This window comes from Brachyistius frenatus, unplaced genomic scaffold, assembly GCF_029030835.1.
Source record: "Brachyistius frenatus isolate BFR_SWC_R1_liver_20210118 unplaced genomic scaffold, ASM2903083v1 Contig_37, whole genome shotgun sequence".
In the NCBI taxonomy this organism is placed as follows: domain Eukaryota; kingdom Metazoa; phylum Chordata; class Actinopteri; family Embiotocidae; genus Brachyistius; species Brachyistius frenatus.
In genome coordinates, this window is record NW_027210636.1 from 1,626,784 (window position 1) to 1,642,871 (window position 16,088).

At 43.4% G+C, this 16,088-nt stretch overlaps 1 protein-coding gene across 1 annotated transcript; it reads right to left on the reverse strand.

The window, feature by feature from the left end:
• Positions 1 to 984: 984 nt before the first annotated feature.
• vps37ba (VPS37B subunit of ESCRT-I a) lies at positions 985 to 15,529 on the reverse strand. The gene is made up of 4 exons (XM_069701536.1): positions 15,264 to 15,529; positions 9,364 to 9,535; positions 4,000 to 4,082; positions 985 to 2,893 (listed from the first exon to the last, which is right to left on the reverse strand). The coding sequence occupies exons 1-4, from the start codon at positions 15,366 to 15,368 to the stop codon at positions 2,381 to 2,383; spliced, it is 873 nt and encodes a 290-aa protein (XP_069557637.1). The 5' UTR covers positions 15,369 to 15,529; the 3' UTR covers positions 985 to 2,380.
• Between the last annotated feature and the right edge of the window lie 559 nt (positions 15,530 to 16,088).

The window sequence follows — 16,088 nt, forward strand, 5'->3', positions numbered from 1 at the left end:
AATAATAAAGCACCTGGATGAAAAGCAGGTACAAAAAAAAAACTGGAGATTTATTGAATTTGAAAATAGCATTAAATTCCACTTAAACATTCATTATAAGTAAATACCTACAACATTACACTGAAATTATCACCAACCACATATAAAAACCATGAATGCAGAGGATCAGTTCAGACATAAAAAAAAAAAAAAAAAAACAGCTCGACAGCTAAACAAAACAAGAAAAAAAAGACAAAGAAAAAAACGTATTAAAGAGCAATCTGAGTGAAGGCCATGCGCACGAAACAATTCTCTGTTGTTAGTTGTTAGAAATGCTGGTTTGCCTGCTGACATTTTATTCATCATGTGTCCATTTTTAATTTTTCACAGATATGACACGTCATTTTGGAGCCCTGTTCAATTTTTCTGATTTGAAAAAAAAAAAAATACAAATACAAATACAAATAAAAATAAAGGAAAAATAGCAACATCACATGCAAAAATAAAAATAAAAATCGGTGATTCACCTCCAGGCGATGGAGGAGAAGTAGCACCTCTTCTCTGGCACGATACGTATCGGCTTTCTGCTACCAGTGAGAAAGCAAAGCCTTTTATTTATTTTTTTTACTTAAATCAGTAGCAGGAGGAGAAGAACAAGTTATTTTTTTTATTTTTCTTGTTTTATCTGAAGTGTCAGGGCGGAGTGTTCCTATCATCTACAGCCGAGCCGAGAGATAACACGGAGTTAGTCAGCAGGGACGTGAGCAAATACGTCACTTCAAGTGTGTAGGCACTCGTGGCTCTTCAACAGTGCACAGCGACAGCAGTCGGGAGGAGAGAAAAAAAAAAAAAGAAAAAAAAGAAGTGATTTTTCTTTTTTTCTTTTTTTTTTTTTTTTTTAAATTGCACCAGAAGAAGAAGAAGTTTCCTCCCAAAAGACAGATTTTCACCTCAAGAGTTCCTCTCGAAGAAGAAGAAGAAGAAGAAGAAGAAGAAGAAGAAGAAGAAGAAGAAGAAGAAGAAGACATCTGGCTCGTTTTACCCCAAAAATAAATTGAGTGTTTTCAGCTCAACATCACGAACAGATATGTTGGGAACAAAAACGGATAGTCCGACTAAAAAGGTTTCCATAACAAAAAAACAAACAAACAAACAAAAAAACCAAATACAAACAAACAGACTGATGTGGGACGTCTTTGGTGCTCAGTGTGACAGAAAAACTGTGTGAGATCCAAAGAACTGTTAATCCCATCCGAGGCTGTTTTAAAGACGAGACATCATTATTAACAAAAATAACAAAAATAAGGAGTGTTGCATTTCAACAAGGAAACCCACAAGAGAACAACACACGTCTTCAGCGGACTGTATGGCTATACATGAAGTCCTTCATTTCAAGGCGAGGCTACGAATCTGTTCCGACAGTTCTGATTCCTCCTCCTCCTCCTCCAAAGCCCCGCCCCCTTTTAATTTTTTTTTTCTTCGCTCCCGGGACGCCGACCCGGGTCGGCCGCCTTTGAACCGGGCAGATCTGGAGTCCACAAATCGCGGCGACGCACCGACCCCGTCCTTTTTTCTTTTTTTTGTATATTACACGTGTTAATCAGTCTATCTTTAACATAACTCCATTAGTACTGTTATCATAAGAAGATGCTGCGATTCAAATATGCATTTTGTACCTTTCTGTTGGAATTTTCTAATTAAAAGAAAAAAAAAGAAAAGAAAAAAGAAGAAGAAAATCACAGCATAGATGCAGTTTTTCGCCTGAATGCATTCTGGGAAATGATGTTTTCATGAAGAACTGCACAGTAATTAGGGTCTCTCCTTTGCTTGCATATAGATTACCTGTAAATTAGTATGCTGCAGATGGAAATGACTCATTGTTGGAGTGACGTTAATTGTCCCATAACAAGAGGGACAACGTTTTGAAGGGAGGTTGGGGGAGGGGGGTTGAGGTGCCGGCTGAGGGCTCAGCGACCGACCCGTCCCGTCCTGTCTCGTCCCCCCCCCCCCCGGCGGCGGTGGGCTCTTCCGTTAACGGGACTCGAGGCCCGATCTCGTCACGTCTTTTTATTTTGTTTGATTTTGACTGATTCGATTGGTCCGGAGTGTCGTCAGGTGTGAGAAGTGAGAAAAATCCACGGAGGTTATTGGAGATCTGCTTCAGCTGAACGTGACCAGACCAGCCGGTAGGTGCAGGTACCGCCACCCCCCCCCTCCCCCTCTCGCCCTCCCTCCTCCCCGCCCCCCCCCTCTCTCTCTATCGCGTTGTGATCGATCCGAGAAGGCGGACGACGTCTTAAAAACACACAAAAAAAAGGTTGAACTCAGAGGAGCTCCGGTATGAAAAATGAAAAAAAAAAAAAAAAACCATGTTGTTTTTTTTTCCCTTTCTTTCTTTGTTTTACTGCATGATGAAGCCGGGCTGCGGGGCCATGCGAGGCGGGGGCCTCTGAGGCAGGGCGGGGGGGTACTGAGAGAGGTAGTGGTTGGGGTAGCCGGCGGGGAAGGGCTGCCCCGTTCTGGGAGGGATCGGCGGGTACGGCGACGCCGAGTAGAAGACGGAAGGCTGCGGGGCGGTGGCGGTGGCGGCGGCGGCGGCGGAGGTCGGAGCCGGGATCAGAATCGGCGCCGGCTGGGACGGGGGAGGAGGCGGTTTCCTGCGGGGCTGGGCGACCGGGGACGAGCCGTCGCTGCCGTCGCCCTCGGCGAGGAGGGAGGCCGCCGCCGCCGCCGAGACGTCCTGAGAGCGAGAGGGAGGCACCGACGCCTGCGGGAACCGCCCCCCCCTCAGCACCACCTCCTGCAGCTTCTCGATCTTCACGCGTCGCAGGTGGGCCAGCTTCCTCTTGCTCTGGTAGACGTCGATGAACGGGTCGAGGGTCACGTCGCCGTCCAGGAAGGAGTCCGCCATGTTCTGTCGGACGGAAGAGAGATTTAGAGACGGGTTGTGAACGAGGAGTTCGCCTTCTTCACCGGTTTCGAGGCCGAACGTTGAGTAAAAAGATCGTTAACTACTTCCCGTAAAATGTCAACAACAACAACAACAACAAAAATTATAATCAGCACAAACGGCGCTCAGAAAACAAACGTTCAAAGTCGTTTCGACAACTTCTTTTATTGGCCTCGAGTGTTTTCGACAGCCGTCTCTTTGTGCGGTTGAACTCATTTTTATTTTTTTTTTTTTTTAAACAGGGCTAAACAGGACGGTTGGTATTTACCAAACAGGCTGGTTTCACATACCTTCAAAACTATGTACAATGTGAAAGTAAGAAACATCACATGTTAAATACCGACACTTGTTTATTCCTTTAATAATAAAGTCTTATACAAGCCAGGATGTTGCGTAATACCCTTTGGAAACTCCTTGTATAACACCTTGTATTTGTGGTCGTTATTAAAGCGGGCTGATTCCAGATAATACAGAGAAACAAAAGGTAAAATGGTGGTTCACTCAAAAAGTTATCACATTTTTTTGTTTTTCTGTAACACAGCTGACGATGAACATCCTCAAAAGCAAAAAAGATTCATAATCTATTAAGGATGCCGACGTGGTTTGTTGTGGAGTTGGATGTTTAATTTAGGGACCGGTTTACTTGTGGTTACACCCATCTACCACTAGCGGGGGGGTGGATGCTTGTGGTTTTTTTCCTCCCGTATTCAACACATGATGAAGGCCTACAACTGATCAAGTTTATGTTGTTGTTGTTTTTTTTTCTAACACTGTTCTTAATAGATGAAGCCAAAAGGAACGCAGATAATAAAATGTGATATTACTTAAGTAGAACGCAACATTACCAACGTAATACTTTCATTTACGGCCTAAAACACAGACGGGACAGGGAGTTACAAGAGGGATGGGGAAAAAAAATGTCTTTGGGTTTGTAGGTCCGGGACAATGAGGCCTCTGTCGGGAAAGGACAAGCAGCTAACTGGAAAAGCAGGTATATGAATCACTGAGCTGGGTGGGAGGGGGGGGGGGTTACATGAGGTCATCCACGGAGAGAGCTGCAGAAGGCTTACCTCCGTCTCCTCTTCTATTTTGGCTCCTTCAGCCTGCAGCAGCGCCAGCAGCGTGTCCAGGGAGGTGTTCCCGGACTTGTGGTCTGTCGGAGAACGAGACGGAGGGACGACAACACAAACTGTTAATTTTTCTGCCTGAACTCGAGACAAGGAGAAAGAAAACGTCGAGCGCTCTCGCCAAGATTGGCGGCACGTCGGGACTCAAGAACATAAATGTACTTGAAATGTGATCCTGCAGACAAAACGGAAAACAACGAGTCCGGATTTAAGCCGGCGCAATTTTGCTAGTTCAGATTGGTTTAGGAGCAGGAAGTGACCATATTTGGGCGAGCGGTGGATCTGACTGGATCCGATTGGAAACCCGACGATGCTACGTCCCGCCCACCGATAGCCGTAACCTCACTGCACCACAGGCCTGTCAATCAAACAGTCAATCAAACAGACCCCCCCCCCCCAAAAAAAAAAAAAAAAAAAAAAAAACCGCAGCTTTTTGGAGTTTGTTTTGTAATGAATGAGGGATTATTTTCAGACGGACCTCCAGAAAACTAATAAGACGGGGCGACTTCAGCTAACAAACACCGAGGTAACTGATGGAGAAAAATGCATTGATGGAGAATATAATGAGACTAGTTGACCTCCTTTGCACAATCTTTTCAACACATTGGGTGGGGGGGGGGGGGTCACAAGATTCTTATGTAACATTCACACACACACACACACACACACACACACACACACACACACACACACACACACACACACACACACACACACACACACACACACTGCTCGAAGCTACACAAGATGCATCCGGGGTCGAGTGTGATCTGATCTATGCCCGAATTAACCGGAAGAAGAAGAAGAAGAAGAAGAAGAAGAAGAAGAAGAAGAAGAAGAAGAAGAAGAAGAAGAAGAAGAAGAAGAAGAAGAAATTCCTCAACATGACTCCGTCGATACTAACAAGGTATTAAACGAGGCTTGTTACACAACGCCGCGGCGGGACGTGCGAGAGGATGTGCCGGTCGCCGCCCCGAGGCCGGCTCTCGTCCACACGGCCGTGACGCCTCCACTGTTTGCTGTGAACTCGCAAAGTCTGACTGAGTCAACGGGAAAGTGGCTCGGTGTGTCTACGGGTGGAACACAGTTTCGTTTGTGTTTCTGGGCACGGCTGAAAGTCAACACCAGCTCGAACTGCACACACGCACACACGCACACGCAGTAGCACCCTGGACAATGGGCCCAGTGGCGCAGCACTAGTTACTGATCCCCGCTGCGGCGCTGTAAACCTGCCAACGTTCCACCGAGCCCAGACACGACATGGTGGATCTCTAATTACAGCGAGACTCCGGTCCGACCTGATGTGTTTCTGACTTGGCGAACCGAGATTTAGGCCGGTTCATTTATTTGAGCACATCAAACCCAGGTTTTTTTTGGTGGTTTTTTTTTTTGTAGCAGTATTTCTGTCGTCAAACAGTAGACTGTTTATAAAAGTGGACGTAGTTTCCGGCTCTGAAAAATGAGGCCGAAAGTGGAAGTGCCTTAAGCTGCAATACCACCGAGTGCCACCAGAGGTCGGCTCCATAAACTCCTATTCAACTTCACTCGTGAAATTTCTCCACGAGTTCCCTCGGTGTTTGTTGGCAGAAGTCGCTCCTTCTTATTCGTTTTCTGGCGGTTCATCTGAAAATAATCCCGTCATCATCTAGAAAATAAGCTTCAAACAGCTGTGTTTTCGGAGGGGGCGTGTCTGTTTGATTGACAGGCCTGTGGTGGAGTCAAGGTTTACACTGCAGATGTTCTATAACGTCTTCTATATTAAAGAGGCGTCACGTGGAGTCCAATCCGACTGGTTGCCGGGGGTTACGCAAGCGTTAAAAAGGGTCAAAACAGGCGACGGCGACTTGAGAGTGTGCAGCACGGCAAAAAGAAGAAAACACCAATGAAAGAAAAAGAAACCAGGTCAGGTGTTGACAAAAGGGGGGCCCCGCCCCATCCCCCCTACCCCCCCGTCAGCCCGGTGCAGCTTTCACCTGCAGCGCCGCTCGAGGAATTTACTGCCTCGAACACGTTCTTCCTCCCACACAGACAGCAGCGCTCAAAAAAGTTTCCGACCGATTTTTATCACGCTGGGAGAAAAGCTGGAAAATTACCGCGGCGACCGTATTTTTTGTATCGTTACGGTTAAAAGATAAGACAACAACGACGACCCTTGTTTGAAGACTGATGTGGAAAGTGTTGACGGATAAAAAGAGGAAGGATTTTTTCAGACACGCCTTTGAAACGGCCTTGGCGACCACACACACACACACACACACACACACACACACACACACACACACACACACACACACACACACACACACACACACACACACACACACACACACACCATCGGAGGGGAAGGAGGCCCGTTTCCTGTGATGAACATCACGGTGAGCAAAAGGCCAAGAAGTAAAAAAAAAAAGTATATATATCTAAAAATAACTGAACCTCAAAACTGGCATCATATAAAAAGCAGTAGACTTGAAAAATATAAAATGTTTGGGTACATTTGTGTCAGCAGAAACTGAGCGGTCGGAAATTTCTGGCTCAACATTTATCTCTGAATGTTTTTGGCACAAGATTTCCCCCAAAACTGACGCAGTTTAATACAAAATAGAAAAACAAAAACACAAGAGGGGCTTTGACAGAAAGGGTGAACTCCCGCCGGCCCCGGACTGTCCGCCATCTCTCGGGCTTTTTTTTTTTTTCCTTTTATTTTGCTTTGTTTTATCAGCGGTCGCTCCTCTTTCCACACAAAGCTTGTGATTCTCCGGCTGAAGAGCGTCAGAGAGCCCGTCGAGCGCAGTCCGGGCCGGGAGGGGGATCATGAGACGGCCATTTAAGTAAATGAATCCACATCGACCTCTGCTGTGAGTGTGAGGGACGGAGGAGGGAGAGGGAAGTGGGGTGGGAGGGGGATTTTGGCCAGCCTCTCTGTCCTCTCTAACGTCCCCCCCCCCACCCCCCGACTGCCAGTCCCATCATCCACCGGTCCCCCTCCCGCCCCTGCTGGGGCTGTCGAACACCAGCTTGCCTGGCAGCACAATGCCGGGACTATTTTCAGATGGACCTCCAGAAAACTAATAACAAGGACTGACTTTCGCCAACAACACCGAGATAACTGATGGACAAAATTGTATCGACTGAGAATTTGAGGAGAGGAGTCGAACGGGGAGTCTGCGGCGCCGCGGGCTTTCAGTGAGACGACCTCTAGTGGCCCTCGGTGGTATCGCAGCTTCGGCCTCATTTTTCAGAGCCTGAAGCTACGAACACTTTTATCTACAGTCTGTGCACCAAAGCCGACTGGACAGTGAAGGTTAATGGGGAGGCCGCACATTTCCAGGAGGGGAAGACAAAAAAAAAAAAAAAAAAAGTGTGTGTGTGTGTGTGTGTGTGTGTGTGTGTGTGTGTGTGTGTGTGTGTGTGTGTGTGTGTGTGTGTGTGTGTGTGCTGGTGGTCTGACTGAAACACAGAAAGCACTACTGTACTGCCGCTGCATCTTTCATCTGGGTCAAACGGCTACGTTTCCTCTCGGCTCCGAGCGCCACCGTCCTTCCCCAGCTGCTCTACAGCAAATCCACAACTAGGAGGAGGAGGAGGAGGAGGGTGGAGGAGGAGGGGTAGGGGGAGGGGGAGGGGGAGGGCACTGGGTAACCTACATTTGACAAAAGCCATCGCTTGCTGACAACAACGGAAAAAAAACAACAACAACAAAAAAAAGAAGCCCAACAACAAACCGAGCTGTGTGAATATCGTCACCGGGAGACGGCGGGGCCAAAAACAAGCCTCGACGCGTTACCACGGATACCACGTGATCTGAGCAGCGGGCCGCCGCTGATGTCATTGACGGGAAACCTGTGAAGAACCGGTCCAACGGGTCCGATCGGCGTGCGTGCACGCGGAGACGGTAAACAATGACGAGCGAGGCGGCGGCATACCGACCGATTATCACCGGCATTTTAAAACTGGAACCACCTGAAGCGATTAAACGTGATAATGAACACGAACTGAAGTTCTTCTACTCGTTTTCGACCGCATGAGAACGAATCCACTCATTTTCTCAAGTAATTTCTTTTTTTACAAGCAAAATAAAAAACATTTGTCGTAGCTTCTCTGATTTGAAGATCCGCTTCTTATCTCGCTCGTACGATATAATTAATTCATTAAAAATAATAAAACCGACCGTATTTTTTTTTTTATTGCTAAGCTGTCAGTAACTTTCTTAAAATGAATCAATAACTTTGTTTATTAGAAATAAATCGATTTTGCTCATTTTGTGTAACAAACTTTTTATTTTTTATTTTATTTTTTTAATATTTCTGTCAATTTGACTGATTAATTAAACTCCTGATCGTCGCGGCTCCAAGAGGAGAAACTAGTGAGATTTTTCACTGTTAGCTGATGTTTTTAATCGACTGGGGAAGTCATTGATTTTAATCATTAACATCGGGAACTAGTTCATAGATAATAAAAAACAATAGTTAATCCCATTTTATTTTATTGATACGTCATCAAAGCCTTATCGAAAGGTTTTTATCTCATGGTGTCGTATCCCGGCAGGCCGAGGAGGTCAAAGGTCGTCATAAAAAGTCCCGGTCGTCATCTTCTGTCCACGTTTCTCAACTGTTGGTCTCAAATAATCAAGATAACAATTGAATTCAGGTTTTACTGTCGTTTTCCGTTTACACATGACAATATTTTTTTTTTTTTAATTTACATTTTCTTTGTCAATTAGGACTTCAAATGTGTTGAATCTTACAAAGATATTATTGTATTTATTGTTTATTCGATTGTTTTCGATTTTCTTTTTTTAGCCGCTGCGTGACAATTTTAATTCCTCTCGATTTTCTACTTCGTAACTTATTTTCTGAGTTTTGCGGTTTGTCTTTTCTGTCTTTGTTGACACGGTTCGATTCCAATTTATTTGTTTATTGTTTGTTTGTTGTTGTTGTGCCCTGGAAAGACTTGCAATCAGGGATCCAATTAAAAACAATACAGTTCGATGTGTTATTATCACGTGGGCACAGGAAGTGTTTAAAAACCATATACGATCCCGATGTATTTTCAAAATAAAAGCATGCAGAGGCTGTAATTAAGAGTTAAAAAAAAACCTGGTTGTGATTTGGCGTGTGTGTATATATACTTGTATGTATATATACACTTGTATGTATATATACACACACACTACACCCGCTGCCCCACGTTTGATTGTTCAAGTATCAGCTCTCGATGACTTCACGGATAAATTTCGTAAGGAGGCCGAGGCGCCATTAAAAATTCAGGCCGCCCGCGATCGAGCACAAATGTTCCTGCGCGTCCTACCGAGGGTGGACTTGCGGAGCTGGTAGGACTCGAAGCTCTCCTGCAGGCTGCCGTAGCGCTTGGTGAGCTGCTCCTTCAGGCGCTCCAGTCGGGGCTGCAGGGTGAGGTTCTGCTCGGCCAGGGTCCGGTTGTTCACCAGCGTCCTCTCCTTGCTCTGCTGGACCTCCTGCATCTGGAAAAAAACAAAAAGACAGCAGACAATTAATACAGATTGTTTGCTTAGGAGGGAAAAAAAAAAAGTTACTGTAGAGGTTATTAACTATGAATCATCATCATCATCATCATCGCACAAACTGCCGGGTTTTCACACACAACTCCCACAAACTTCTTCACATCTTTAGAAAAAGACAAGCTGCTGAAAGAACTGTTGGAAATCGGCACCTTTTCTTTCCGTTGTGATTTCCACGACCAAAAAAAAACAACAACAAAAAACCTCAGTAAAAGTAATTTTATCGTCGGGACCGCTGCTCTTCTTCAATATGTGAATGTACATTCAGGTACGTCAAAACATGATATCTACTCGCATAATCCATCTTCATATTAAGTACCCGTGGTGTAAAGTGTGACGCTTCTAACTATGTATTCAATTAATTACCTCTTCGGCATAAATACAGTATTAAACCCGTCTTATTCATCCATTAAAAAACCCACAATTTATCCTGAAGAGTTTCACGGCTTCATTACCGGGCGGCAGCGGCGTGTGATTTTATTACAGGGAAGCGGTGAGACTCGTTGACACGTCTGTGGAAAAGCTGCATGTCGGCTGGAGGACCAAAACACGAAGCCTTAAAAAGAGGTTAATAAAAAAAAAAATAATAAAAAATAAAAAAACAGAACAAGACCGACAAGGCATTTTTTCCATCTTACTTTACACTTAAGTCACGTGATTCGGTGCTTCAAATTATAAATAAGACGTCATTTCGGCACAGTTAAAAGTGTCGAACTCCCGCGGGGTTGTGGGTAACCGACAAAAACAAACAACAACACAGATTTAAAACACAGCAGTTGAGATAAAAGCAGTCAAAGACTGCAGGTAAACATCTAATTTGTTTCTCAAATCAGGTCTTCAGGACAGACCGTCCGCACTGTTATATTTGCAAGCGAGTGGATCGGATTTGGGCTCGGGCCCGTCTGCTTGGGTTGCCGTGGTAACGACGTACGCGCAGCTACACGTTGGGTTGGTAAACTGCCTTCGAGGTTGACTCTTTCGGCCGTTCCCGTCTTTGCTAGCTCGGAGCGGTTTTGGAGCCGGAAGTGACCATATTTGGACGAGCTGGGGGGGGGGGGGGGAGGAGCCAGCGGTGGATCTGAGTCCATTTGATTGGAACCCCCCCCTTCCCACAAGGACACTAAGCCCCGCCCACCTATAGCCACTTTTTGAAGCTAATAAATGACGGGAATATTTCCAGATGGACCGCCAGGAAAACTGCTAAGAAGTTTAGCTGACAACATAATAACTTTTTAAAAAAAACAAGAAAAATAACCCCTAGTGGCCGTCAGCGGTATTACAGAATACTTTTTTTAGACTCGGAAGCTACGAAAAAAATCAATCTGGATATGACAACATGGCCGGAGTTGGACCACATCTTTCAAACCCCACAATCCACATTTAAGGCTATTTAAAAATTTAAAAAAAACTAAACTAAGATAATGCAGACAGACATCATTATGACTAGTTGTTTTTTTTTCTTCAAACCCGACAACGTGTTGAACGGCGGTGGATTGAAAAGAAAAAAAAAGACAAACTCTCACCGCTGCTTCTCAAATGACTCATTTTTCTAACATCACATTTCTGTTTGTGCGCGAACGTCACCGGGCGAGAACAAAGATGCGGGGGAAAAAAAAAAAACAAAAAAATCTAAAAATACACAAACGGCGAGGTCACGATTACAGAATAACTTCAAAACAAAAATAAAAATAAAAAACTCAAAACAAACATAACATGCAGGAGAAGCTGCTAAATGCGTCCGTTACCATGAAACTTTGCATCTTAAATTGACCGTTTTCCGCCGAGTCGGACTTTGTCCCATTCAAAAGAAGCGGACCTTTAAATAGCCGTTTTATAACTGCAGGCTTGTTCCGTCAAAGCGAACATATAATTGTTTGCTTGGGGAGGGTAAAAAAAAAAAAACGCTCTCCGTCGTTTCGCTCTCTCGCCACAAAGGCTGGAAATAATCACAGGAAATGTAGGTTAAGAGCTCGTCTGGAAGGACCTACAGACCCAAATCTTTTTGGAGAGACGGTGTGACAGATCAAAAAAAAACCTACAACCAGATTCGGATCGGCCGTGGCAACGCCAAGAAACTGTCAAAACTGAAAGCACATTTCGTATTCAGTGGTTTCCTCTTTTCTTCTTTTGTTTTTTTATGTGTAACCACAACCACAGCCACATATTTAAAAAAACAAACAAAAAAAAAACATCTGTGCAGGAAGCGAGAATCGAGTGACGAACGGAGAGGTGAAGTTTTTAAATGTACAATGTTATAAATAATAATAAACAGATTTGGAAAATGTCTCTGTACTTATAACATACTTTTGGGTGTATAACTGCTGGATATCTATGTTAAAACTATATAAATCTATCAGCAAATAAATGCAAGTTTTTACTTTTTTCTCACTGTTGTGGTTTCATTTCACCCCATTTAACATTCAGCAACAACTGAATCAACTGGTCACGATTCTTCGCCATTATATTTATATAAAAGCAAATTACTATCAATTAATAATAGAAAAAAAAATGTCAAGGATTTGTGCCACGTTGTGTGATGTCAATCTAAGTATTAAAAAAACATCTCTGTATAGTTATAAATCTCTCTTAAAGCTTTTAGTTTTTTCTCCGGAGCTCTGCGAAGAACCGAGTTGTTTTTGCACCTGTCTCTTCAAGGTGAGTCGACATCAGAGACGCTCTCTTCTGATTGGCCGACTCTTTTCCGACAGTTTTTTTTGTTGTTGTTTTGCCTCTTTTGTCGAGCAACACGACGAAATGACCAAACTGGTTGTTTTTTTTCTTTCTCTCAGTTAGACAGAGGGATCTTGGGACATATGACGTAAGAGTGAGACTGTGACATCACAAACTCGAGGAAGCCGAGTTTGTGATGTCACAAACTGAACGTGTTTCTTCATGTGCCGAGCGTTTTGACACTTTCGCAGTATTTATAGAGCACCTAAAGCTGCTATATATATATATAAAATAAATTAAAAATCTGATTTTGAACGACATAGGACCTTTAAAAGGAGCCAAAACATCATGAAAACTGGATCCTAACAAAAAAAATTAATAATAATAATAATAATAAAAAAATTAAAAAAATAATAATAATCATAATAATAATATATATATATATATATATATCACTGAAGCTTTTTGAACAGGTTCTTGCCTCGGGCCGAAGTCTCGGTTAATGAATCAACGGGTACGACATGTTTATCTTTTTAAAGTTCCAGTCATGTGGGAAAAAAAACGTGGCAATGAAACCAAACAAATTCTCGAGAGCGCTGTTTTGCATTATTCAAAGTGGGACTAGATTATTTCCCAGAGCAAAGCATCAGGGGGGGGTGGTGTCCGTGCACTATACAGCTGTATAACTTCTCAGGTTCCCACTCGATGCCTCATGACACCCACCTGCCCTTTTGTTTTGATAAAAGAAAGGAGACAAAAAAAAAAACATTTCCCAGACATGTCCACCTTCGGCTCTGCTGATTTGTCCTCAACTTTTCTTTCTTTCTTTCTTTCTTTCTTTCTTTCTTTCTTTCTTTCTTTCTTTCTTTCTTTCTTTCTTTCTTTCTTTCTTTCTCACAATCTTAACTTGAACTGCAGAGTCATTGCAGGGAAACGAGTCCCTCCCTCTCGGCTACCTACGAGACGAGGACAATTAAACCGTGGAGACAATCGAACAGGGTGTGGATCAAAAGAACAAACAACAACAACAACAACAACAACAACAAGCGGCCGACTGGCAGCAGAGCTTTCATCGGATAATAAAACCACAACATATTTTCTTCTTCCTGCTATGATCGATTTGACGTACAGTAGCTCACGCTGCAGCTCCTGATGCTTTGTGAACGGAGGGCCTTTTATTTCTTCCCCTTATCATGGTTTTTTTCCCCTCACTCTTACGCAAAAATGAGCTTAAATTAGATTTGCTGGAGTGAGAGAGAGAAAAAAACAAAAGCCCCAGCGCCATGACAACAGACGGAGAAAAAAAGAATTGCTCAGTCCTGACATAAAGTGTGTTTAATGTTTTTTTTAAATTACAGACCAGGTCTCGGCTAAAGGAGGAAGAGGAGGAGGAGGAGGAGGAGGAGGAGGAGGTGGTGGTGGTGTGAAAAGCTTCAAGATTTTACACTTGACTGGTTAAAGAAAAAACACAAAAGTGAGAGATGAGGAGGTGCACGGTGGGAAAGTTTTTCCAGCAGCGGGGCTGATTCAGCAGGGGGACATTAAGGTAGATTAAAAGCCCACACTGGAGGAAACTATTTGGGACACAGCAGCAGCAGCATGGGAAGTAACCAGAAGCACACAATCCTGTGTAAAATGCTAATCTGCCTCTCTTGAGAAGCCAAATATCTGTCTGTGGTTAAAAAAAATAAAAAAATAAAAAGAAGAAGACGTGAGGCCAGTCAGACTTAAGGATTCAATGAGAAGCAGGTACATGTTAATTTTCTGGGCGGAGATTTGCTGAGTCCTTGTGCTGCTGGAGGAAAGTCAACACAGATATGAGCCTATGTGTCAGTTAATGTTACGCTGCCAGCTGGCTCACATTACTGTACACGCCTCATGCAGCTCGATATAAGTCGTATTTACTGGTCGATAAGGAAGTCTGGCATTTATATTTATTCTACAATATGGCATTTTAAGCATGTTGTATGAACCACTGACGGCTGTGAGCCGGTAAATAATGTAGGGCTGCAATATAATTATGTTTGTTGTGGATTTATCTGTCAGTTATTTTCGAAATTAAAAATAAAATTAAAAATTAAAAAAAAAAAGGCAGAATTTTAGCTTTTTTTTTTTTTTTTACACTAAAATAAAAACCGGATTTGGAAGCGATTAATCACTCGTCCTTTCCTATCGATCAACTAATGAATTAATCGACTAATCGTCGCAGGTGTCAGTTTCTGGCTACTTTGCCAACTTGGTCGCACAAAACATGCAGATTTTTTAAATCACGTTTACTGAAAGACTGAAAGGAAATCCAGTTCATTTAGCTTTCATCTTCATATCACAACAAAGAGAGATTGTTATAATGACGTACGAGCTGCCGAACAGATTATTAACTATAATAAAGACAAGTACCGTTTTCCTTGCGTGTCTGTCCGTGCCAGTAAACGCATCATCCTTAAATTGGCGTATTTATGAGTGGACTTTGGTGCGAAGTGTGGAAGCGAGGCTACCGATTTAAAAAACAACACGTCCTTTCCGCTGGATAACGACTCAACATTATGAAAGATGACTAAAACGTTTTATTGTTCGCACATATCAGGGAACACAGACGAGCTTCTTGTTGTCTGGGGAAGTCGAGGTTTCTCTTTTTTTTTTTTTTTTTTAATGGGGGAGGTTGGAAAGAAACGATGTCGCAAACCGGGAATCCTTCGAGTGGTAAAAAAACAACAACTTGAAGACAAAGCTGCGTCCCGAGGTTAGCGATTTTTATTTTTATGTTTAACTTCGGTTGACAAAAAGCTTTATTTACGGTTAAACAACCAGCCGGTATTCGAGGCGAGCGTTTCCGCTCCCGAACCGCGTGCGCGTGCGCGCGCGCGCGTGTGTGTGTGTGTGTGGGAAAGCAACAACAAAAGGGCTCGAGGAAGGAGACGGGAACAAAAAAACAAAAAGATCAAACCCTCCTCGGTGACCGAGAAAAAGAGCCAACGGCTAAACAACAACAACAACAACGTACCTCGTCCATCTCCTGAACCATTTTCGAGAGTTTGTCGTCGTCCTCCAGGATCTCGTTGAGCTGAGTCATCGTGTAGCCGTTGAACTTGTTGGAGAAACTGGACATTTTCAGCTCCGGTTGTGTGTGTGTGTGTGTGTGTGTGTGTGTGTGTGCGCGCGCGTGTGTTTTCTTTTGGTGTGTGTGTGTGTGTGTGTGTGTGTTTCTCTCCTCGCGCGTCGGTGCCTCTTCTCGCCCGCTCAGATTGTGACAGCTGACTGAGCTGAACAGGAAGTGGAGGCAAGTAATGCGAGGCCCCGGTGCTGCGTTCACGGGCCTGTCGGGAAATATGACACACACACCAACCACATCGGTAGGTAGGTATTTACTTTATTAATCCCCGAGGGGGGGAAACATTTTTCGCCACAGCAGCATACATACAGAAGCAATAGAATAAAATAATAGAATAGAATAATATAATAGAAAAGCAATAAAATTAAATAGCAGTAAATAGCAGTAAAAAATATAAATATAAAATGCACAGTATATATATACAGTATATAGTGTGTGTGTGTGTTGTGTAATGACATTTCGCACAAAATAAGGCATTTATTAGAATTGTAAAACAATAATAAGGAATGTTTTATTTTTATTTCACCATGTTATCTCGCTGTAAGCGGCCACAACATTTTTGCTTTTTAATTTTTGATCATGTTCGCTGAGCATTTATTTGATGGAGGTTACCGGCAAGATATGATAAATGTTAGATATCAGGGAAGCTATCTCAGCCAATGCTTTTAAAAAGAAAGATGAAAACCTACCTCTTTACGTTAGACTTTAATTAGTTTC